Raw genomic sequence first — 24371 nt, forward strand, 5'->3', positions numbered from 1 at the left:
TATCTTCTGCGCTTTTGGATTTTCTTTTTTGTTTTTTTTCATCAGATTGTAAATATTGTACATAGTGTAAATAAACTGTTTTTTGATACTCTACTTTCGCCTCACGCCTCTGCACTTGAGTCATCCCCCTGGTGGCCTAGTGGGGGTTTGCTGGATTATCACACCAGCGACCTGGGTTTGAATCCCAGCAAAACCCTAACATTGGAGGACCATTAGCTGCAACACTGACCCCTGATAGAGAATGCCTTTCTGTAGTACATACTCCTCCTTGCCCTGTCTGAATCAGCTCCTGGTTCCTTCTCCCTGGCTTTGTGAAAAAGAGGAGCTAAAGAGTTGTCAGTTTTCTGCATGTCAATGATATTGGCAGGCATCTGAAATCCTAAAGATGACTCTGGTTTGGAATTAGTTGGAGTCTCCACAACAGTGTGGAGAACTTTCTTCTCTGCCTACGAGTCTTACCGGGTGCTGTCTCCAACTCATCGCCGTAAAATGGCAGGGTACTAAGGATCTCCTGATGTTCATTGGACTTCTTAGCCTGCCTCCTAGTGACAGCATCACAACATTTCTGATTCTTGTCTGGATCCAACAACTCGAACAACACAGGAGCTCTCGGCCTGGTACAGCAGGATAAGGCAATTTATCAGCAACCACAATGTTCAAGAGATAGGTTTGATCTTCAACTTTGAAGTACATTTCAGCTGTGGAATAGCTTTTCTTATCTCTATGAACACAACAGATAGAAACAGAGTCTTTGGTACTGATATTAGATGGTACAAACTTCCTGTGTATGAGTGTCTGACCACTGCTGGTATCAAAGCCCTAAGAGCAGTTCTGTTAACTTCAATATTTATCTGGGCACCTTGATCATTCATGGAAGGGGACTCTACACAAGGTCGTGGTACCACACACATTGTTAGACTTTGCTACATTTTTAGGGCACCTAGGCTTTATATGGCCTTCTACTCCACAAATAGCAGATTGGTTTCCCACTTGCAGGCTTTGATGGTTTGGGCATGGACTGATTCTCCCCTGTGGGAGGCTTACCCCCTCTAGCTTCTGGCTTCAGATGGTACTGCTGGGTGGTCTTACGGCTGTCTCTCATTGTCTTCCATGAGTTGTGGCTCCATGGCTGCCCTTTCTTTCGCGCCGCCACAAAGACATCAGCCAACTTAGCAGCTTCCATTGCAGAAGCAGGGTCATGCTCCTTGATCCAGACCTGAAGCTCAGGGGACACCATTCTCAAATACTGCTCCAATATGATTATTTCACCAATTTCATGAATCGTTTTACTTTTTGGCTGTATCCACTTTCCATATAGCTCCTTAAGCCTCACATACAACTACCTGGGGCTTTCATCAGGATTCACATCTAGGGAGTGGAATCTTTGCCTGTAGGTCTCAGGGTTAATGTCATATTTGGAGAGGATGGCACTTTTAACATATTCAAGAAAGTCATCAATGTCCATATGCACATAAGCACTTCTAGCTTTACCAGTTAACAAAGCCATCAAGTGGAAAACCCAATCTGGCCTTGGCCATCAACAGGCTACCACAATATGTTCAAATGCAATGAGGAAATGCTCAATATCATCATTTTCCATTAACTTTTCCAACCTAGGCATATGATGAGAACGAGCCTGACCCATTGCAATCATACTTGCATCAGCCACGGTCACTGGCTCTACCTGAGAACATGAATGAGGTCTACTGGGTGGTAAGGCCTCAAGATCTGGATCGAAGTCTGTTGGTGGAGGATCTAGCACTGGAGATGTTCAAACTTGTACCTCCATTTGCAGCATCTGAAACTGGTGTTGAAGTGCTTTAAACCTTTGTTCTTGTCTTGCAGCCATTTCCCTCTGCTTCTCGTCTCGGGCCTCCTGCTGCCCCATATGTGCACAGAGAATGGCCACCAGATCTGCCAGAGTTGGTTCTTTTCCTTCACCTTCAGTCTTTTCCAGCCCCGAAACTCCATTCCTTCCCTCTTCACCATCAGCTGACTTTCCCTGGGCAGTTTCGCTTGCAGTTGCTTCTTGGCCTTTTGTTCTTCCACCTCTTCCACCACGGTTCATCCTCCTTATATTGGGGGATATTAACAAAAACAAAAATAAGAAAAAAGAAAAAAAACGCTGTGTCTGTCACTGGAAGATCCCACTTCTGACACCAATTGTGAGGGACTGATCAGTAAGGTGTAAGGACACCAGGGATTCAGTTCAAAAGATAAGGTTTTTATTACCTCAAAAATAATAAATGACAAAGAACAAAAAACTAAGCCTATAATAGAGGTCAACAAAAATAGAACTAAACTTAACACACAGCCATGACCCTTAAATGAACAAAAACTTGACCTCACACAAAAAAAAAAAAACAAAGGAGAATATATCGGCTTGGCCAAACCAAAACCACAAAAAAGTGGTAAATTAAATACATAGACTTCAAACATAATACAAAGCAAAAATCAACTAAGGTCAAAATCCCCCTCAGGCACATGGTGGACGTGGTACAGCCTAATACACAGGCACCAGGACATAGGTCTTCTCCGCCCGTAGCCACGCCTTTGCCTAAACAGGAAGGGACCACCCCCAACACTCAAACCAGGTAACTCAAAACAAAGAAACATATGCTTAATAACAAACCAATGAATTGCAAAACCTTACAGTGTTAAAATGTGTGCACCCATATAAAACAATGTAAGGCTAAAGTAACAAAACTTAAAACAAATAAATCAAACAAATGTTAGGTGGGTTATTTAAATATGATAATACATGTGACTGCAAATGATAAAACATACAGCAAATTAATACACCAAAACAAATTAATAATGTGCATAAGTAGAGTGAGGGCTGATGTTACCCTGTGTGGCTGTGGCCATCACACCATCCAAAGTGGAGAAAACCTCCCATTGCGTATCAGTACAGCGGCTTGCTGACATCCTGACCTCAGTATTAAAAGCTTCTGTCTGAAAATGAGTTCAGCACAGAAACTCCATCACTGGGGGAAACTTTATTCTCCTGTGCTCTTATCTTTTATTCTGCAAAGCTTTGATTGTAATATTTGAATAAAAATCCCAAACTCACAGATAAACCTGGATTTATAAGGTTCTATCTGCGGGCCAATCATCATCCAGACTGAATATGGGATGAACACGACATCGGCAGCCTGAACCGATCATGTACTGGATGTTCTAATGGAGTTTAAATATTGTTCAATGTTTTACAATCAAATCTCAGGGTTTAGAAACAACTTCAGATTTGAAAAAGTGAATGTGGATTTTACATCTTAGAACACAAGCAGAAAAATCAAATTCATTCCAAAAGTGATGTTTTATTTTTATATAGTGTGACCTGAACAGGTTTAAAATGTTGTTCTGTTCTGGCTTTATTACTGTTTATTAGTTATTTAATGAGACGCTGCTTAATATGAAACAAACAACTTTATAATGCGAAGGTCATGAGATCATTTTCTTTTTAAATTTGACGAGTTTCTTGTCTGGCAGTTCATTTTTAACATTTCCTTTTTAATCATTTTAAATTATTCATCTGTTTTAATTTAAATATTAAAATGAGTGTTTTTGTGCAGCTGGATTGTGTTCTAGTGAAACAGACGACTGAGCAACAACGTGGCAACGTGCAGGAATTTTACAGAAAACACTACACACTTTTATTCTGGATCACACAATCTCACTGTAGAATGCAAGTACACCACAAACCCAGCGTATAGAGGCTGAGTGAATGTGGTGTGGACTCTGTGGAGGAGCTTCATCGTGTCAGAGACGCTGTAGAAGGACAGAGTTCCTGCACTGTGATCCACATACACTCCTATTCTGGAGGCTGATGGAACACTGAGATCAGTCTTAATGTTGTTGTGACAGAAAGAGAGAGAAGAAGAAAAAGAAGAACATCGCAGACTCCAGGACTGATTGTTGAATCCAAACCCACACTCATTACCCTGTCCTTTCCTGCTGATGTCTTTATATGAGACTGATATGGACACAACACCAGCACTGCTCCACTCCACCTCCCAGTAACAGCGTCCACACACACTCTCCTTACACAACACCTGCCCCCAGTAATCAAATCTCTCTGGATGATCAGAGTAACGCTGCTCTCTCTCACTCCATCTCACCGCTCTGTTCTTCTCAGACAGAATGAGGAGACGATGTACCGTGTTGGGATCCAGAGTCAGATAACAGAAATCTAAAATAAAAGAGAAAAACAAACTGAACAATGTGAACATGTTGGGTTTAATTCACACAATATATTTTTGTGAAGTGTGTGTGTGTGTGTGTGTGTGTGTGTGTGTTAGATGTACATTTCAGAAACTCTTCTCTGCTCTGTGGTTCTGGTTCTGAAATGATCTGAACTGCTGCAGCTGTGGAGAGAAAAATGGAAACATGAGTTTGTGTAAAGGATGGAAAGAGTTTCAAGCTCATAGGCAGCAGTTTTAATTTTATGCACATTTGAAACTTTACATGTTAAAAAACCCTCTGTAATTTTCTTCTGGTCCCAAGAAGTATTGTTAATAAGTAATAATTAAAATAAGTTAGCGCAGCTTGCGGCCAATTTCTGTTCGGCTATTTCTGTGACCACTTGGCGTGTGACATCATTTAAGCCAAACAAACCGCTTGAGTCCACTTCCGTGTATTTTCATTGCCGTTCAGCTTGATTACAGACATGCATTCGGGAATTTCTAAAAAAACCCTATGCCTTATTGTTGTGCAGTGAACTATGACAACAGGACCGGTTCAGGAAGAAGTTTTTACTGTTTTCCAAAAGAGGAGAAGAGGCAGAGAGAGTGGATTGTGCGTGTGAAGCAAGTGGATTGGCAGCCGGGTAAATACGCCACTCTGTGCTCCGATCACTTCGAGGAGGATTCATTTTTGAAGAATCCCCATCTGTTGGAGAGTTTAGGTGTCAGTGTTGGGCAGAGAAGCTCAAAAGTGACACTGTTACGACAAAATTCGAGCACAAAAGCAAGCAATCAAAGAAGAAACGGACCAGCAATGCTCAAGCAAAAAGGAGAAGATTGGAGGTAAACATTTTTACCTTTGCTTGCAATTTTTCAAGTAAAGAATTCTGAGGGATCCTGTACAATCACACTGGAAATGAGACAAAAGGGATAGTTTGTCATGGCTACCTGCCAGCATGCTAACATGCTCCTGCCTAACATGATTAATGTTTGTGTGTATGTTTAGAGTAGGCTATAAATAGTACAATGCTTGTATTAATATTAGCAATATAAACGAATCCACGTTCTATTATAGGGATTGTGTGTGCGTCCCTGTGCGCATCAGTGGGGAACCCCATTAAATGTCCTGCTACATATTATTATTGAATTGTTGAAAATTAGCCCTGTATGTTTCTCTCCAGCAACAAAAGCAGTATATTTATAAAGTGGTTAAATAAATGATCCTCCTAAACATGTGCGCGGTTCGCAAGTAAACACAGAGCAGCTCCCGGTCTGTTTGGCTTAAATGAGGTCACAGCGACGCCCCCTGGTGGTGAAAGTGCACATAATTCAATTCAATTTAATTCAATTCAATTCTTTATTCCAGACCCAGGGGGATCCATATCACAATAAAAACATCACAACACAGTAAAAAGTAAAACAGACAGACAAAAATAAAAAAAATAAAAAAAATAAAAAAATGAGATGGAAACAATCTTTCGGAAATTGGGCAAACCAGTATATTTTAACTGTTTTATTCAATTTTAGGGTGCAAATTAGACACCAGGAAGATTGAATTCACTTTTTGGGTCGTTCTTCTAGACAATAACGTTGATATTCTACATTTCACCACCGACTGTTGTCTATGACCTTGAAAGGTGCTGACTGCAAAGTTCTCCGAAATAAAAAAAAAAAAAAAGGTATCATGCATGACATTTTCCTCTCTCTCATAAGACCAAGATCATGCGGACGAGACGTAAACATTCTGATGTGCTGAGAGTCGCTTTTCTCCATTTTGGGACCATTTTCCAAACTCTTGAGGTAAACAGTGTGGCCCTACACAAAGAGCCGAACACCAGGAGCCTTAACTAATGAGCATAACTATGGGACTGTGTCACACCAAGATAGCGATGCGCTGAAAACATCGTGAAAATTAAAAATGTAAAAATGCCAGCAGATTGTGTTACATTCAAATTCTGAAACATTCAGGCATCACAGACCCATATAATTTACCCAGAAATCTATTTATTTACTTTGCTCTCTCTATCTTCACGGGTTCACAGCTTCAGATGGTTTAAATTCAGAGGTGGAATTTCGCTGTGCTTGAGTGTAAATGTGACCAAAATAAAGGCTTTTTCTTCTCAATTTAGTCACAGATGTATTTATTCCTCTTGAAATGTGTTCGGTAAACCGGCTACCAGATTTGGGACACTACGACATCCTGAATTATTTAGTATTTGTTATTTCTAAATACAACAGAAATGCTAAAGGCAGACAAAACTACAGATGCCAACCAATATTCCGAGGTAGGTTTCGTGCCAGAATGTTTTGGGAAATTTCCAAAAAAGAAAAATTGTTCTGGTTGTTGTCAAACACAAAGCTTGGTCAGATAAACAAATGAAGAGCTCTTTTCCAAAACGCGATAAACGCCAAATAAAAAAAAAAAAACGAGTTCATCGCGCTATTCTGCTGTGTGCTGAGCCTATTCACCGCTCCATTAATGTTTCATGCCAAATCGCTATATTTCCTTCTTTATATGTGCTGCAAATTGTAGATTCTCTCCAAAACGCGATAGGTGCGCCACCTGGTTTTTGGCTGAGTGCGACATTTCCTCTAGACCAATCAGAGTTCGGTCAGACGGCAGTGTAGTTGTTTCCTGTGGTGGACAGTCTTAAAACATAAGATTAAACATAAATGAATGAATGTTAAGTGTTTATATAACTTATTTGATTTTATTATAAATTGTATGATGAAAGTTCCTCATATTATATATCTACAGCGTGTTCTCTTGTTTTAAAAACAGAAAGACAGAAAAAATGAATGGATTTATAGCATTTTGAAAAAAAATATAAACTTTGGATTTATAATCAATAACATTGTTGTTAGATTTGTCAATTATTGTTGAAAGTGTTCAGACTGAACCAACTATCTATTATAACAGGATAAATTAAATATTTGCAAAGTTTATGGGTCTGGGTAAATAAATGTCATTTTTCTGAAAACAATCAAAGTGGATTTATAGCATTTTGGAAAAGAGCTCTTCAACTCCACAGTTACAATGATGTCATGTGAAAGACCCCTATAACTCCATACTCAGTACTGTGGAGTCAAGCCCATGCATTCTAAAGCTAACATAGCAAAGAACTAGTGAGAATGATTTAGTTATCTGTTGTAAGTACAACAGCGCCACAGTCCCACCTAAGAACTACAGATCCCATCAACCAACTTCCGCGTTGACCTACGTCACTTCCTCCATGAGCCCATAAGTGACTCAAACACAGTCCGTCTAAGAACTACAAATCCCATCAACCCACTTCCGCGTTGACCTACGTCACGCCTGGGCAGGATCACCTACGTCACTTCCTCAACGATTCCATAAGTGACCCGGAAATCTGCCATTCTCTCTCTCTCGTCGTGGATTCCAACCCGTCCAGACACAAAGAGATACCCCGCACCAGAAAACTCAAGAAAAGATGTCTTTCTGGCAAGAAACAGAATTTAGCGCTTTTCTTTCACTTACCATTGGCCACAGTAAACTCTAGAATCGCGCGATTTAACTCGGATTGATTGAGTACAACCGGTTTTTTATTTGTTCATTATAAGTATGTATGACTGCAGCCCAAAGTAGTTTAATTTAAAGTTAGAAGCGAACTGATTCCTTCTAACTAAAAGCGCTGTGCACATTGTTTGATCAGAGACTTTTTCTTCACGAACTATGAAGCGTTTGGACCAAGAAATCCTCTGCTTTCACGGAAGCGACTCACATGCTCCTGTGGACTCCAGAAATTTTGGAACATTTCTGTATCCTACACAGAGCCAAAATACTGGAAAGTAAGACTGGCATTTATTTTGGGCAAAAAGACTAGTCTTAGGAATTAGCTTTATTAAGCAGTGTGAATTTAAACTCAGGAACGGTTTAATTGTGTATACTGTAGACACTCGGTGTTAAAGTGATTATTGTTCTATTTGTGTTGATCTCGCAGTTGTTTTTAATAGATAGGCTGTTGCATGCTTTCCTCTATTCCTTCCTAACACTTTAATTTCATTATTACACATATTTTGACCTCATCAAGATTTCAGTGGATTTAGTAGTGTTATAAGCTAGCTTAGCTAGCAACACAAGGCTAATCTTTGTCTCCACACATGGCCACACACACACAAACACATCTTAGCTAGCAACCAAAGCTAACTCTTTTGTCCTACTTAGAAACATGTGGTCACCCTCCCCCACACACAAACACACCTTAGCTAGCAATCAAGGCTAACTCTTGTTTCAAGCCACGAGGCTACACACACACACACACACACACACACACACGCACGCATGCACACACGCTCATCAAGTATATGACCATATCATATTTGTATATAAATGATTCCAACTGCTATTATTCATTTTTATCTTTGTTATAATAAATTCAATTAATTGTTAAACTGTGTCTGTTGTTGTACCGATATTTTTGAAGCCATCCAATCTCAAAGAATTCCAAGGTGCATATGAGTTATGTAATATGGTAAGTGATCATAATAATTTGGAATATACCATGATTTAGCTGTTTGGTAATTTATTATTAAGCACCAAAATTAATGGTATTAATTAATGAGACTGATTCAATGAGTGATTTAATGAGATTATTAATGAGACTGATTTAATGAGACTGATTTAATTAGATTGATCACTTAAGACTAATTGCACCTACACTGTCCACAAAAAAAAAACGACATGCCATCTAACCTTGCTCTATCTTGCAGTTGCACTCACTCGGCAGGCTTTCCTTTTCTTTTCCGCTGGCTTTTAGGTGGTGGCAGAGCCGAGTCCAGCATGTTTGCCCAGGCCGACTTGTCTTGGTGAACAGTAGGTCAGACACGCCCCATTGTGGTGTAGGTGCATTTGGTAATTATTAAGTGATCAATCTCGTTAAATCAGTCTCATTAAATAATACCATTAATTTGTGCTTAATAATAAATTACCAAACAGCTAAATTATGGTATATTACAAATTATTATGATCACTTACCGTATTACATAACTTATATGCACCTTTTAGAATTCTTTGGAGATTGGGAAACTTCAGAAATATTGGAACACAAATAAACATGCAGTTTCAATAATAAATGAATTTATTATAACAAAGATAAAAATGGATAATAGCAGATGGAATCATTATATGCAAATATGATATGGTGTGTGTGTGTTCCCACGTGGTGAGGCCCAGCTTGGTTGCTAGCTAAGACAAAGAGATGTTATCTAAGTAGAACAAAGGATTAGCTCTGTTGCTAACTAAGGCATGTTTGTGGGTGTGAGGCCTTGTGTAGCTAAGCTAAGATAAAGGAAAGCTAGCTAAGGTTTGTTTGTGAGTGGTGGCCACGTGGGGGAGTTGACCACGTGTTACTAATGTGTGCTTGTGTGTGTGTGAAAGGCCCTATGTGTGTGGCCTACAAAAAAAAGGATTAGCTCTGGTAGCTAACTCCACGTGTGTTTGTGGGGGAGGAGTTGACCACGTGGTTAGGCCTATGGCCTAGCAAAAGAAAGAAACTAGCGTGGGATGCTAACTGTGGTGTGTTTGACCACGTGGTGAGGCCTAGATTAGCTTTGTGTTGCTAAGTAGACAAAATAATTAGCCATGTGGCTAGCTAAGGCCCAAGGACCCTACCTCGTGGAGTTGAAACAAAAGGTGTGTATGTGAGTGTGGGGGGAGGACCGCCACATGTTCCCTTGAGACAATACCCTTAGCCCTGGAGGCTAATGGGACAAAAGAATTAGCCGTAGGCTAATTTCACTAGCTTATAACAATACTGAATCCACTGAAACCTTGATGCAATCAAGATACGTGTAAGGAAATTAAGTATGTTAGTAAGGAATAAAGAGAAGCATGCACAGCCTATCTATTAAACAATTGAGAGATTAAAACAAAACAGAACAATCAATTCAATTCAACACGCTGCATGTCTACAGTGTAACAATTAAACGTTCCTGAGTTTAAATTCACACTAGTTCAATAAAAGCTAATTCCTAAGACTAGGTTTAATTATACCCAAAAATGCCAAGTCTTACTTCCGTATTTCGCTTCTACGCGAGATTATGAGAAGATGTCCCAAGACTTTTGGAGTTTTCACCGTTGTGGAGATCTCCATGAAGCACAGGAAATTACTTGGAGAGGCTGAGTTCACAGGAGCCCGTCGAGACTTCTGTAGAAAAACAAAGAATTCTTGGTCCGACGCTTCGTAGCTCGTGGGAAGAAAATCTTTGTAGAACAATGTGCACAGCGCTTCAGTTAAGAAAAAAAAAGAAAGGGTCCAGCCGCTTTCCTATAACTTTGAATTAAACTGCTTGGGCGGCAGTCGTGACGTCACTTCTAATACGAATAAAACCGGTTATAACTGAAGCTGAGTTTAAAAATTGCGTGACTCTGGAGTCTACCTTGGCCAAGGGTAAGAAAGAAATCGCGCTAAATCGTGGATCTTGCAAGAAAGAGGTCTTTTCAGGTTTGCTCGGCGGAGCGAGCGATTCCTCCTTGCATCCAGGCGGCTGCTCTGGACTGAAAGAGGAAGAGTGGAAGCGTTGTTCCATTATTTATGCCTTCATGGAGGATGTGATGTTGGTGATCCCGCCCACGCATGACGTAGGTCAACGCGGAAGTTGGTTGATAGGAAATGTAGTTTCTTAAAGAAACGGGATGCTGTAGTTCTTAGACGGACTGTGTACTTACAGTGGTCACGCGATATTGTTGCTCACTTGCTTCAGCAATTTTTGGAATTGTAAAATGGAGGACACTTTATCTCGGCAAAACAGTTACACACAGTGTGTGTGTGCAACAGCAAAACACCTCGAAACTCCAACAGGAACAGCAAGAGAACATTTTACCCAGAATTCAACTTTGCAGTCAGGACCATTTTAAAGTGATCCAGTCAGTTTATTCATTTTAAATCAGTGTTTTAGTTCAAAGTGTCGGGTGAATAAAGTGTCTGCGGAAAAGAAAGCAGGAGCATCGCTAAGAAATAACACATCACTGTGTTTCTCCAGCAGGAACAGCTCCTCTTACCATGTGGAGGGATTTTGTTGAATTCCTCCTCACAGAATTCCTCGAGTCTCTTTTTCAGATCTGAGAGAGAATTCCTCACTCCATCAAATGAGAGATGTTGATGGACAGGGACACTGGATGTGTGAAAATTTGGTCTTTCCAATGCAGGAGAGTGACGTCCAGAAGCTAAAACCTACAGAAAGCAAATGAAATGTAAAACCCACTTGTGATGTCAGACAGGGACATTTATTGTTCCCTTAATGAGAGGTGTTTTAGAGAGTGTGTGAGGAACAGCTGGCTCTGTAGATCAGACAGTGAGTGTTACCTGGAGGAAATGGATGTGATCGTGTGTGTGTGAAAGCTGCTCCAGCTCAGTGACTCTCCTCTGAAGATCAGCAATCTCCTGCTCCAGTTGCTCCAGGAGTCGTTCAGCTCGACTCAGTTCAGCCTTCTCCTGATCTCTGATCAGCTCCGTCACCTCCCAGCGCTTTTTCTCCATGGAGCTGATCAGCTCAGTAAAGATCCTCTCACTGTCCTCCACTGCTGTCTGTGCACTGAGCTGTTAGGACACACACACACACACACACACACACACACACACACACACACACAAGATTTAAAGCTCATCTATCATTCCCTCTCTTACTGGGACTGTAAATGACTCGTTGTCCATGTTGTGTGTGTTTCTAGGAGCAGCTCTGTCTCTGCTCACTGCTCACCTTTATAGTGTTCACAGCCTGTTTCAGCTCCTGCACCTTCTTCTGCTTCTCCTGGATTCTCTGCTGGGATTTCATCTGCTCCTCCTTTAACTCACTCTGAGGACAAATAAAATACATTCAGCTTTTTATACAGTACGAGCGAACTGGTTCCATATTAATGTCAGTTCAAAGTACATTCATGTTTCTTACAGCTGTGAATGTTATGTACTCTGTGTGTGTGCACGCAAGAAATGTTCACTAACTGGTCTAACCAGCTTACAACGATCACTGAAGATAAATTTAACGCTCTGTTCATCAGAACACAGACAATTTTAATCAGCTTTTACAGAATCCTTCTGATTGAGACACACATTGAAATTAAAGTTCAAATTATATCACTGACTAAAGCACCTGTTTCTAGATGGGAAACTATAATTAAGATGATTTAATTCTGGAAAGATTTCTAGTTCTCACCTGTTTCTCAGCTCTTTCTGCTGCGGCTGTGACGGTGTCGTGACCTTTGTGATATTCCATCGTACACAAATAACAGATGCAGGTTTGATCAGTACGACAGTAGATCTCAATCAGCTTGTTATGTTCAGAGCAGATCTTCTCTTGGAGTTTTGCTGAGGCTTCAATTACTGTGTGTTTTTTCAAAGCAGGAACTTCAAGATGAGGTTTCAGATGAGTTTCACAAAATGAAGCCAAACACATCAGACAGGACTTGACGGCTTTGTGTTTTCTCCCGGTGCAGAAATCACACTCCACATCTCCAGGTCCAGCGTAACAGTGAGCAGGAGAAGCAGCTTGGACTTCAGTCTTCTTCAGTTTCTCCACCACTTCATCCAGCATGTTGTTTCTGCGTAGAACAGGCCTTGTCGTGAAAGTGTCTCTGCACTGAGGACAGCTGTAGACGCCCTTCTGATCCTCCTGATCCCAGCAGCCATTAATACACACCTTACAGAAACTGTGACCACAGGGGATAGCCACCGCATCCTTCAGGAGATCCAGACACACTGGACACATGAACTGGTCCACAGAAAGCTGATCTACTGAAATACTGGCCTCGGCCATTTTCCTGAAATCACAGAGAGAGAGATCAGGGTTTTGTTTTTTTTCTCCGAAATGAGGAGTTACTTCCTGGTTCTGTGTGTGAAAGAGAGATGGAGAGAGGAGGAGCACAAACACAGAGAGGTCATGAACACTCCTCTATTAACCATTTCATTTCCCTTCAGTGCAGAAATATAACCCATGTAGCCGCACTGATTACTGATAAAAAAACTTGTGGTTTTTTTTTTTGTGTGTGTGTTTTCAGATATCCATTTCAGAAAATTTTCTCTGCTTTTTGGCTGTGGTGGTGAAATCATCTGCTGAACTGCTGCAACTGTGGAGAAAAACGGAAACAAAGACAAAAGCATCAGAAGTTTGTCTAAAAGTTGGAAAAAGGTAAAGGTGATCGTTCGTTAATTCATTTTCAAGCAGTATTTTAGTGAAAATATTTTTGGTCAACGGAGCAAACTGGCTACAAAAATGAATCAGGAATAAATAAACCTCTGAGCTAGTCCTCATGCTAATGTAATACAGATCAAGTAATCAAGTTTATTTATTGACGGGGCATAAAGACATATGGCTGTTGCTGAGCAAGTAAAGAAAAAACTAAATATTGTTTCTCCAGCAGGAACAGCTCCACGTACCATGTGGACGGATTTGGTTGAATTCCTCCTTACAGAATTAACCTCGTTGGATTTTGTTCAATTTCTTTTAAATGAAGTCCTAAGGAAAGGTACAAATATTAGCCCCGCCCTAAAATCACCATCAGTCCACCCCTACACCTGAACATCATTAAATTTTCATGCAAATTGAGTTGTGTGAAATGATAGAAATGTGCAAATCTGAGACCGTATCAGTTAGAATGTCTGGGTTTCTAATTCCATTAGAGATCATCTCATCTCATTATCTGTAGCCGCTTTATCCTTCTACAGGGTCGCAGGCAAGCTGGAGCCTATCCCAGCTGACTACGGGCGAAAGGCGGGGTACACCCTGGACAAGTCGCCAGGTCATCACAGGGCTGACACATAGACACAGACAACCATTCACACTCACATTCACACCTACGCTCAATTTAGAGTCACCAGTTAACCTAACCTGCATGTCTTTGGACTGTGGGGGAAACCGGAGCACCCGGAGGAAACCCACGCGGACACGGGGAGAACATGCAAACTCCACACAGAAAGGCCCTCGCCGGCCCTGGGGCTCGAACCCAGGACCTTCTTGCTGTGAGGCGACAGCGCTAACCACTACACCACCGTGCCGCCCCTTCCATTAGAGATAATCATTCATTTTTACTGTAAATGAATAACTTTAAATAATGATGGACAGATGAAGCTTCATGAAACACTGAAGCTTTCCAGCTAATTGCGTTGAAATGGTTCATTTCTTGAGGCTTCACTTGTTCATGAGAGAAACCTGCTGGTCAAACTATTAATCATATAATCATCCAGACAATACACAGGCTGGTGCACAGCAGTTCATCAAACCAGTCTGATATAAAGATACGCTCGTAAGTATATTCTAAATATCGATATTTTGAAGAATGTTGATTTTCTGGAATTTATTTTCCTCCTTATACACATCCGTTTGTCCCAGTTGTGTTTGTATGTATGTTTTAAAAGTATAAGTCGTTTTGCTGATGTTTCTCAGAACTAACTGGAAGTGACTGTTGTAATCTGTGTGTAAGGTAAACCCTATTTTGAGTGCTTCTCATTGTAGGAGGTTCATGAGTCTGACTCAAGGCGCATAAAACTGGATGCTATAAATCTTACAATGTCACAGGATCAGTTAATTTTTCAGTACTCCACTCAGTTATTGATCCTCTGCTTGTGCAAGGCTGGATTAACTATATGGGCCTGCGGCACAGTGCCCAGGGGCACTAACTGCCCACAGCCAGTGGGGGGGCACCACAAGACAGAAACTTTAAAAATATTTTTCGTGAATGTTTGTACACTTAAAATGGTTATACACTTGACGTTAAATAGTCATATATAATTCATTATTAACACTAATTTCATAAGAACAACAACAATAATCATAATTCTGATTTCTGAGCAAGAGTGGCCTATGTGACCATTAACCCCCCTTTCCTCAACCTGTCAGTTGAGCCAGTCCACCTATGGTGAAATGTATCAATTTTTTAAAAACCGCGGTAGAAATGAAAAATGGACAGACATCAATTGAGTGGTTGTGCGAAGAGAAAATTAAAAAAAGAGAAAGACTCCAGGCGTGTAGCTGCAATTAAAAATGTTCCAGTGTTAGATCGTTTTTTTATAAAAACGACAACTGCTGTCACTACCAGCGCTGAAGCCGAAGTTAGTGAAATCAGCGATGCTAGTGAGGGAGATGGCCCTGCTAGCACTTGCCGGGGAGATGCTACAACCGCAGCCAGTGTTAGCCGAGGGGTCGGCGACGACGAGGATCCCCTTGAGGAAGATGGGAGCGAGGGAGACCCCGGGGAGGAGGATATGTGCGAAGCCACTTTAAGCCAGGTAGAGATCAGTTCACACCATGGTGATGAGAAGGAAGATGAGGGATGTTATTTGAATTTATATTTCGAATTTAGACATTTGAATATGTTGCCTAGATCGATGCTATTTTAATTGATACACATTTTGAATTGACACATTTGAATATGCTGTATTGTATATAGATGGATGCTGGTTAAATTGCTGATGCTGTTTGAATTGATACACATTTTGAATTGACACATTTGAATATGCTGTATTGTATATAGATGGATGCTGTTTAAATTGCTGATGCTGTTTGAATTGATACACATTTTGAATTGAGACATTTGAATATGGATAGAACAGAGTATGGATGCTTTGAGGGTTTTTATTGAGACATACAAATATATGCTGCTCATTTTTGAATAAGACATTTCAATATGCCTACATGCATATCGTTGGTTGTTTTCAGTGAATTTGATGGGCTGATGTAGCCTACTTAATACATTTTCAATGAGGAAGAATGGCCTTGTTTATGTGTACGATTGTTTATGTATATGCTACTATTTTTGACAGCAAAGGGCAAGGTTTGTGAGTGTGTGCAGGAGGTTACTGAACGCATGCGCACAGGGTGGTGGTGGTGGGGAGGGCACTTGAGGTATAGTGCCCAGGGGCACCGCATTGGCTTAATACAGCACTGTGTTTGTGTAATTTTGTGTAAATGTGTGTGTTCCATGGGTGGAAGTGGTCTGTCCCAGAATAAAACTCCTCACGAATGCATGAACAGTCGCGGATTGGGATACTACGTGCAGCCTTTCATTGACAATTTATCAGGATGAATGGAAGGTCAACCTCAGTCTAGACCTTTCCTTGGAGATGGTTCTTTTGACGAAGGTATTTTGTTAAATGCTGGTGTGATGACAGATGTTAGAGTAGGAGATCCGGCATGGGATTAGAACTATATTAGACATGCTAATGTTGAGAAAGTGGCGCGATCAGAAACCTTACTGAGATCTTGCCCGTATCATCTGTTAATGCATGTGTGCTGGCTTCAGTTTCTTATTAAACTCAGCCATGTTATGAAAGAAAGAAAGAAAGAAAGAAAGCACAACTTAATTCATCACACACTTGTGAAATTCCTCTCTGCATTTAACCCATCTGAAGCAGTGAACACACACGTGAGCAATGAGCACACACACATACCCAGAGCAGTGAGCAGCCATGCTAACAGCGCCTAGGGAGCAGTTGGGAGTTCGGTGCCTCGCTCAAGGGCACCTCAGCCCAAGGCCATCCCATATTAACTCTTATTATTAGATGTTAGAGTAGGAGATCTGATATGGGATTAGAACTATATTAAACATGCGTTGAGAAAGTGGCGCGATCAGAAACCTGACTGAGATCTTGCCTGTATCATCTGTTAATGCATGTGTGCTGACTTCAGTTTCTTATTAAACTCAGCCGTGTTCTGTTCGTATCTGTGAGTTTTATTCAGTGCTCCAGCCCTCTGCAGACTAACTCGTATACGGAAGCGATGAGCGCCTCGCTGCAGTCGCCATCAGTCCCGCCCATGAGCCTGGCTCTCAGCCAGCTCTCCCTCATGAAAAGAATCTCAACACTTTTGCAGTTCGCCCAAAGCAACTGCTGAAGCTGTTTAACTGCTAAACTGCTCAAAGCAAGCTGTGACACGTTGAGGGTATGTTTGAACAGCTAGCCAGGTTTCTGAAGCATAAATATTAAAATTTCAATCTGGTTCTGATCTCTCCAAAGTAACAGGTGTTAAAAAATACCAGAATGAATCCTGGACTGCTTTCTTTACATGTTTTAAAACTGTATGGGATGAACATGCACCACTGTCAGAGCTGATGTTACGGAAAATTAATCAACACCTTCTGACCAATCAGAACAGAGAACTGTAACGGATTTGTTGCTTTATTTTATTGAAAATGAAAAGGATCACAAATATATGACAACATTAAAAGAGATGTTTTTTGGAGGAAAAAGTCAGTTGTAGGTTTACAGTGATTTTCACAAACACATATTTAAGACACTGTAGTTATTTCCCACAGATTAAATAATCTAAAAATATCCATCCAAAGTGGAGAAAAACCCCCGTTGCGTATCAATCCAGCGGCTTGCTGACATCCTGACCTCAGTATTAAAAGCTTCTGTCTGAAAATGAGTTCAGCACAGAAACTCCATCACTGGGGGAAACTTTATTCTCCTGTGCTCTTATCTTTTATTCTGCAAAGCTTTGATTGTAATATTTGAATAAAAATCCCAAACTCACAAAGAAACCTGGATTTATAAGGTTCTATCTGTGGGCCAATCATCATCCAGGCTGAATATGGGATGAACACGACATCGGCAGCCTGAACCGATTGTGCAGCTGGATTGTGTTCTCGTGAAACAGACGACTGAACAACAACGTAGCAATGTGCAGGAATTTTACATAAAAACACTCCACACTTTTTTATTCTGGATCACACAATCTCACAGTAGAACCAGAAACCCAGTCGAACCCAAACCCAGCGTATAGAGTCTGAGTGAATGTGGTGTGGACTCTGTGGAGGAGCTTCATCGTGTCAGAGACGCTGTAGAAGGACAGAGTTCCTGCACTGTGATCCACATACACTCCTATTCTGGAGGGTGATGGAACTCTGAGATCAGTCTTAATGTTGTTGTGCCAGAAAGAGAGCGAAGAAGAAGAACACCACAGACTCCAGGACTGATTGTTGAATCCAAACCAACACTCTGTACCTGGTCCTTTCCTGCTGATGTCTTTATATGAGACTGATATGAACACAAATCCATCACGACTCCTCTCCACCTCCCAGTAACAGCGTCCACACACACTCTCCTTACACAACACCTGCTCCCAGTAATCAAATCTCTCTGGATGATCAGCATAAGGCTGCTTTCTCTCACTGTCTCTCACCGCTCTGTTCTTCTCAGACAGAATGAGGTTATAATTTGCCGTGTTGGGATCCAGAGTCAGATAACAGAAATCTAAAATCACAGAGAAAAAACAAACTGAACAATGTGAACATGTTGGGTTTAATTCACACAATGTATTTATGTGAGGTGTGTATGTGTGTGTGTGTGTGTGTGTGTGTGTGTGTGTGTGTGTGTGTGTGTTAGATGTACATTTCAGAAACTCTTCTCTGCTCTGTGGTTCTGGTTCTGAAATGATCTGAACTGCTGCAGCTGTGGAGAGAAAAATGGAAACATGAGTTTGTGTAAAAGATGGAAAGAGTTTAAAGTGATCCAGTCAGTTTATTCATTTTAAATCAGTGTTTTAGTTCAAAGTGTCGGGTGAATAAAGTGTCTGCAGAAAAGAAAGCAGGAGCATCGCTAAGAAATAACACATCACTGTGTTTCTCCAGCAGGAACAGCTCCTCTTACCATGTGGAGGGATTTTGTTGAATTCCTCCTCACAGAATTCCTCGAGTCTCTTTTTCAGATCTGAGAGAGAATTCCTCACTCCATCAAATGAGAGATGTTGATGGACAGTGATCCCAGATTTGCAAAAATTTGGTCTGAGAAATGGAGGAGACTGACGTCCAGAAGCTAAAACCTACAGAAAGCAAATGAAATGTAAAACCCACTTGTGATGTCAGACAGGGACATTTATTGTTCCCTTAATGAGAGGTGTTTTAGAGAGTGTGTGAGGAACAGCTGGTTCTGTAGATCAGACAGTGAGTGTTACCTGGAGGAAATGGATGTGATCGTGTGTGTGTGAAAGCTGCTCCAGCTCAGTGACTCTCCTCTGAAGATCAGCAATCTCCTGCTCCAGTTGCTCCAGGAGTCGTTCAGCTCGACTCAGTTCAGCCTTCTCCTGATCTCTGATCAGCTCCGTCACCTCCCAGCGCTTTTTCTCCATGGAGCTGATCAGCTCAGTAAAGATCCTCTCACTGTCCTCCACTGCTCTCTGTGCACTGAGCTGTTAGGACACACACACACACACACACACACACACACACACACACACACAGGATGTAAAGCTCATCTATCATTCCCTCTCTTACTGGGACTGTAAATGACTCGTTGTCCATGTTGTGTGTGTTTCTAGGAGCAGCTCTGTCTCTGCTCACTGCTCACCTTTATAGTGTTCACAGCCTGTTTCAGCTCCTGCACCTTCTTCTGCTTCTCCTGGATTCTCTGCTGGGATTTCATCTGCTCCTCCTTTAACTCACTCTGAGGACAAATAAAATACATTCAGCTTTTTATACAGTACGAGCGAACTGGTTCCATATTAATGTCAGTTTGACATACATTTGTTTCTTACAGCTGTGAATGTTATGTACTCTGTGTGCGCGCACGAGAAATGTTCACTAACTGGTCTAACCAGCTTACAACGATTACTGAAGATAAATTTAACACTCTGTTCACCAGAACACAGACAATTTTAATCAGCTTTTACAGAATCCTTCTGATTGAGACACACATTGAAATTAAAGTTCAAATCATATCACTGACTAAAGCACCTGTTTCTAGATGGGAAACTATAATTAAGATGATTTAATTCTGGAAAGATTTCTAGTTCTCACCTGTTTCTCAGCTCTTTCTGCTGCGGCTGTGACGGTGTCGTGACCTTTGTGATTTTCCATCGTACACAAATAACAGATGAAGGTTTGATCAGTGCGACAGTAGATCTCAATCAGCTTGTTATGTTCAGAGCAGATCTTCTCTTGGAGTTTTGCTGAGGCTCCAATTAAAGTGTGTTTTTTCAAAGTAGGGTCTTCAAGATGAGGTTTCAGATGAATTTCACAAAATGAAGCCAAACACATCAGACAGGACTTGACGGCTTTGTGTTTTCTCCCGGTGCAGAAATCACACTCCACATCTCCAGGTCCAGCGTAACAGTGAGCAGGAGAAGCGGCTTGGACTTCAGTCTTCTTCAGTTTCTCTACCACTTCATCCAGCATGTTGTTTCTGCGTAGAACAGGCCTTGTCGTGAAAGTGTCTCTGCACTGAGGACAGCTGTAGACGCCCTTCTGATCCTCCTGATCCCAGCAGCCATTAATACACACCTTACAGAAACTGTGACCACAGGGGATAGTCACCGCATCCTTCAAGAGATCCAGACACACTGGACACCTGAACTGGTCCTGAGCTACTGAAATACTGGCCTCAGCCATTTTCCTGAAATCACAGAGAGAGAGAGAGAGAGAGAGAGAGAGAGAGAGAGATCAGGTTTTTTTCTCCGAAATGAGGAGTTACTTCCTGGTTCTGTGTGTGAAAGAGAGATGGAGAGAGGAGGAGCACAAACACAGAGGTCATGAACACTCCTCTATTAACTAGTTCATCTCTCTTCAGTGCAGAAATATAACCCATGTAGCCGCACTGATTAGGATTAATTTCATGAAGTACACACAGATAATGATGGCCAGATGAAGCTTCATGAAACATGAAAGCTTTCTCATAAGGATGGGTGGATCGATACCACATTATGAATATTTTGATCCATTATTGTTCAGTCTTGAATCAATCCTTCTATTAAAAAAATCAGTAAGAAGGACTGCTTTAAAGTGCTGATTTCATTATCTCATCTCATCTCATTATCTCTAGACGCTTTATCCTGTTCTACAGGGTCACAGGCAAGCTGGAGCCTATCCCAGCTGACTACGGGCGAAAGGCGGGGTACACCCTGGACAAGTCGCCAGGTCATCACAGGGCTGACACATAGACACAGACAACCATTCACACTCACATTCACACCTACGCTCAATTTAGAGTCACCAGTTAACCTAACCTGCATGTCTTTGGACTGTGGGGGAAACCGGAGCACCCGGAGGAAACCCACACGGAGAACATGCAAACTCCGCACAGAAAGGCCCTTGCCGCACACGGGGCTCGAACCCGGACCTTCTTGCTGTGAGGCGACAGCGCTAACCACTACACCACCATGCTGCCCCCAGGTAAACTATTGCCATAATTAACCTTGTCAGAAAATGTTGATTTAACACACAGTGATTTCAGTGATCGTTATGTGGGTGGTGTACACTGAGCTCGACATAAAATCTGGAGAGCTCAGAGCCTATTCCCCGCTGTAGAGACGAGTGAAGCCATCTGGCCGCCATCTTACCTTCCCATCGTGTGTATTTGGCTCATGTGTTAAACCGTGGTATCTGATCAAATTTGCCCGAAGAAAAGTATCTCCTGACTTTTTCCCCCCATTTCATTACCTCCTCTTATTTTCTCAACTTTACCCACATTCCTTACATATTTGTGTAGCGCTCCCCTTCACTGTTTTTTAACCTTTTGCATTTCAGTTTTTGAATGTCTCTTTATTACAACTGTAATTATTTTCATGGAGATTATTTCAGTTTTTCTCTTATACAGTGTATCTTTCTCTTTCATTTCTTCTCCCTTATATATAATTTAGTCACTTTAATTATTATTCCAACACAAAGGCTGTTATAATAAACGTCTCCCATTGACTTTGTACAGGAAATCATAGATCGGATGCCGTCCGGGAAATAAGCCGTTGTCCGGGAAATATGACCAACCCTGATTTAAGAGTACTTATCAATATACAGTTGTGCTCATAAGTTTACATACCCTGGCAGAATCTATGATTCTTTGACCATTTTTCAGAGAATATGAATGATAACACAAAAACATCTTTTCCACTCATGCTTAGTGGTTGGGTGAAACCATTTATTGTCAAACGACTGTGTTTTCTCTTTTTAAATCATAATGACAACAGAAACTACCCAAATGACCCTGATCAAAAGTTCACATACCCTGGTGATTTTGGCCTGATAACATGCACAGAAGTTGACACAAATGGGTTTGAATGGCTACTAAAGGTAACGTCCTCACCTGTGATCTGTTTGCTTGTAATCAGTGTGTGTGCATAAAAGCTGAGTGAGTTTCTGGGATCCAGACAGACTCTTGCATCTTTCATCCAGCCACTGACGTTTCTGGATTCTGAGTCATGGGGAAAGCAAAAGAATTGTCAATGGATCTACGGGAAAAGGTAGTTGAACTGTATAAAACAGGAAAGGGATACAAAAAAATATCCACGGAATTGATAATGCCAGTCAGCAGTGTTCAAACTGTGATTAACAAATGGAAAATCAGGGGCTCTGTTAAAACCAAACCACGGTCAGGAAGACCAACAAAAATTTACGCCAAACAGCACAGAGACAAGCCTCAAAACTTCTGGAACAAGGTAATTTGGAGTGATGAGACCAAAATTGAACTTTTTGGCCACAACCATAAATGTTACATTTGGAGAGGTGTCAACAAGGCCTATGATGAAAGGAACACCATTCCTACTGTAAAGCACGGAGGTGGATCGCTGATGTTTTGGGGATGTGTGAGCTACAAAGGCACAGGAATCTTGGTCACAGTTGAAGGAAAGATGAATGCAGCATGTTATCAGCAAATACTGGAGGCAAATTTGCACTCATCAGCCTGGAAGCTGCGCATGGGACGTACTTGGACGTTCCAACATGACAACGATCCAAAATACAAGGCCAAGTCGACCTGTCATTGGCTACAGCAGAACAAAGTGAAGGTTCTGGAGTGGCCATCTCAGTCTCCTGACCTCAATATCATTGAGCCACTCTGGGGAGATCTCAAGCGCGCAGTTCATGCAAGACAGCCCAGGAATTTACAGGAACTGGAGGCTTTTTGCCAAGAAGAATGGGCAGCTTTACCATCTGAGAAAATAAACAGCCTCATCCACAACTACCACAAAAGACTTCAGGCTGTCATTGATGTTAGAGGGGGCAATACACGGTATTAAGAACTGGGGTATATAAACTTTTGATCAGGGTCATTTGGATGTTTTTTGTTGTCATTATGATTTAAAAATAGAAAACACAGTTGTTTATCAATAAATGGCTTCACCCAACCACTAACCATGAGTGGGAAAAAAGTTTTTGTGTTATCATTCATATTCTCTGAAAAAAGGCCAAGAAAGCAAAAATTCTGCCAGGGTATGTAAACTTATGAGCACAACTGTACTTGCACTCAATTTAAACTAAAATCATGCAGATAAAACAGATAATCGTGCACATTTTGTCAATTTGTGCAAGTGGGTGTGACATGTGCAGATGATCTACATAGTCAATTGTGCTTAGCCTGAGGGAAATGAAAATAACTCCTGACCCAACTAGAACAATAACACCTCTCTGTTTATTTGCATCCCTCACTGACATTTCTGCCAAAAGGCTATGGTCCTTCTTTCATTTACGCTCCTGAGGCTAATTTACTCCGTTCATTTTCTTTTTGGATTTGAGCCGTTGAGCTTGAGCTCTCACATTCAATATCAAACACGTCTAGACATCGGCTTTGATCCAGTCTGGGACATTTCCATTGAAAATCTGACCCAGTCACAGTGTTCATCCCAGATATCAGTGTCAGATTTTCAACAAAAACAGACAAAATGATGAGACGGATATTTTTGTTCTTCCTATAGGGGGTCCACGCAAACGGCGCTGTGCACACACGTGTAAAACTGATCACGCACGAGCTATCAATACTCTCAGGTGAAATGTCCGTCTACAGTCTTTGACCTGACGATTTGTACAGTTCACTGCTGCACATGTAGGCATTTTTCTTCTAAATTTTTTCACCAACTACATAAATAACTTTTCCAATTTTGTGCAGCTTCCAGTAGCCTAAATGAGAGTTCCTCTCCGCGATGGGAGTGGTAAGATGGCAGCCAGCTGGCTTCACTCTGACCAGCCTATGAGCTCTCCAGATGTTATATAGAGCCCAGTGGTGGTGCATCGTGCCAGAGAGCAAATTCACCAGAGTTTTTAGTTCCTTGTTCTTGAAAAAAGTAATGAATTAACCATTTAGTGACTTAAAACCCTGATTTGGAACAGAGTGTGTGAGGGTTTCTGAAATACATGAGGGTGCAGATCCACTGAGAGCTCTGTAAACCTGTCAGAGAGTTTATGATGGAAGATTTCAGGAAATGAAAGACAGAGATGAGAATTGTGTGAACAGTAGTTTCACCAGCAGAGGGCAC

At 41.3% G+C, this 24371-nt stretch overlaps 2 protein-coding genes and 1 long non-coding RNA gene across 4 annotated transcripts; 1 reads left to right on the forward strand and 2 right to left on the reverse strand.

Moving 5' to 3' along the window:
• Positions 1-2203: 2203 nt before the first annotated feature.
• On the reverse strand, positions 2204-13035 carry LOC132877203 (E3 ubiquitin/ISG15 ligase TRIM25-like). The gene is made up of 6 exons (XM_060913574.1): positions 12357-13035; positions 11904-11999; positions 11510-11743; positions 11206-11377; positions 4308-4367; positions 2204-4192 (listed from the first exon to the last, which is right to left on the reverse strand). Exons 1-6 carry the CDS (start codon positions 12954-12956, stop codon positions 3657-3659), a joined length of 1698 nt encoding a protein of 565 aa, XP_060769557.1. The 5' UTR covers positions 12957-13035; the 3' UTR covers positions 2204-3656.
• Positions 12867-13917, forward strand: LOC132877219 (uncharacterized). The gene is made up of 3 exons (XR_009652907.1): positions 12867-13076; positions 13198-13328; positions 13561-13917. It is a non-coding gene; the product is annotated as an uncharacterized LOC132877219 (long non-coding RNA).
• A 3432-nt stretch (positions 13918-17349) lies between these two features.
• Positions 17350-20602, reverse strand: LOC132871621 (E3 ubiquitin/ISG15 ligase TRIM25-like). Of its 2 annotated transcripts, none has more exons than XM_060905942.1 (6): positions 19930-20602; positions 19481-19576; positions 19089-19322; positions 18785-18956; positions 18527-18586; positions 17350-18412 (listed from the first exon to the last, which is right to left on the reverse strand). In XM_060905942.1, exons 1-6 carry the CDS (start codon positions 20518-20520, stop codon positions 17853-17855), a joined length of 1713 nt encoding a protein of 570 aa, XP_060761925.1. In that variant the 5' UTR covers positions 20521-20602; the 3' UTR covers positions 17350-17852. The 2 variants fall into 2 exon arrangements, with proteins under 2 accessions (XP_060761925.1, XP_060761932.1); XM_060905949.1 differs by having other exon boundaries at positions 17351-18388.
• Between the last annotated feature and the right edge of the window lie 3769 nt (positions 20603-24371).

Source organism: Neoarius graeffei, chromosome 2, assembly GCF_027579695.1.
Source record: "Neoarius graeffei isolate fNeoGra1 chromosome 2, fNeoGra1.pri, whole genome shotgun sequence".
Classification (NCBI taxonomy): domain Eukaryota; kingdom Metazoa; phylum Chordata; class Actinopteri; order Siluriformes; family Ariidae; genus Neoarius; species Neoarius graeffei.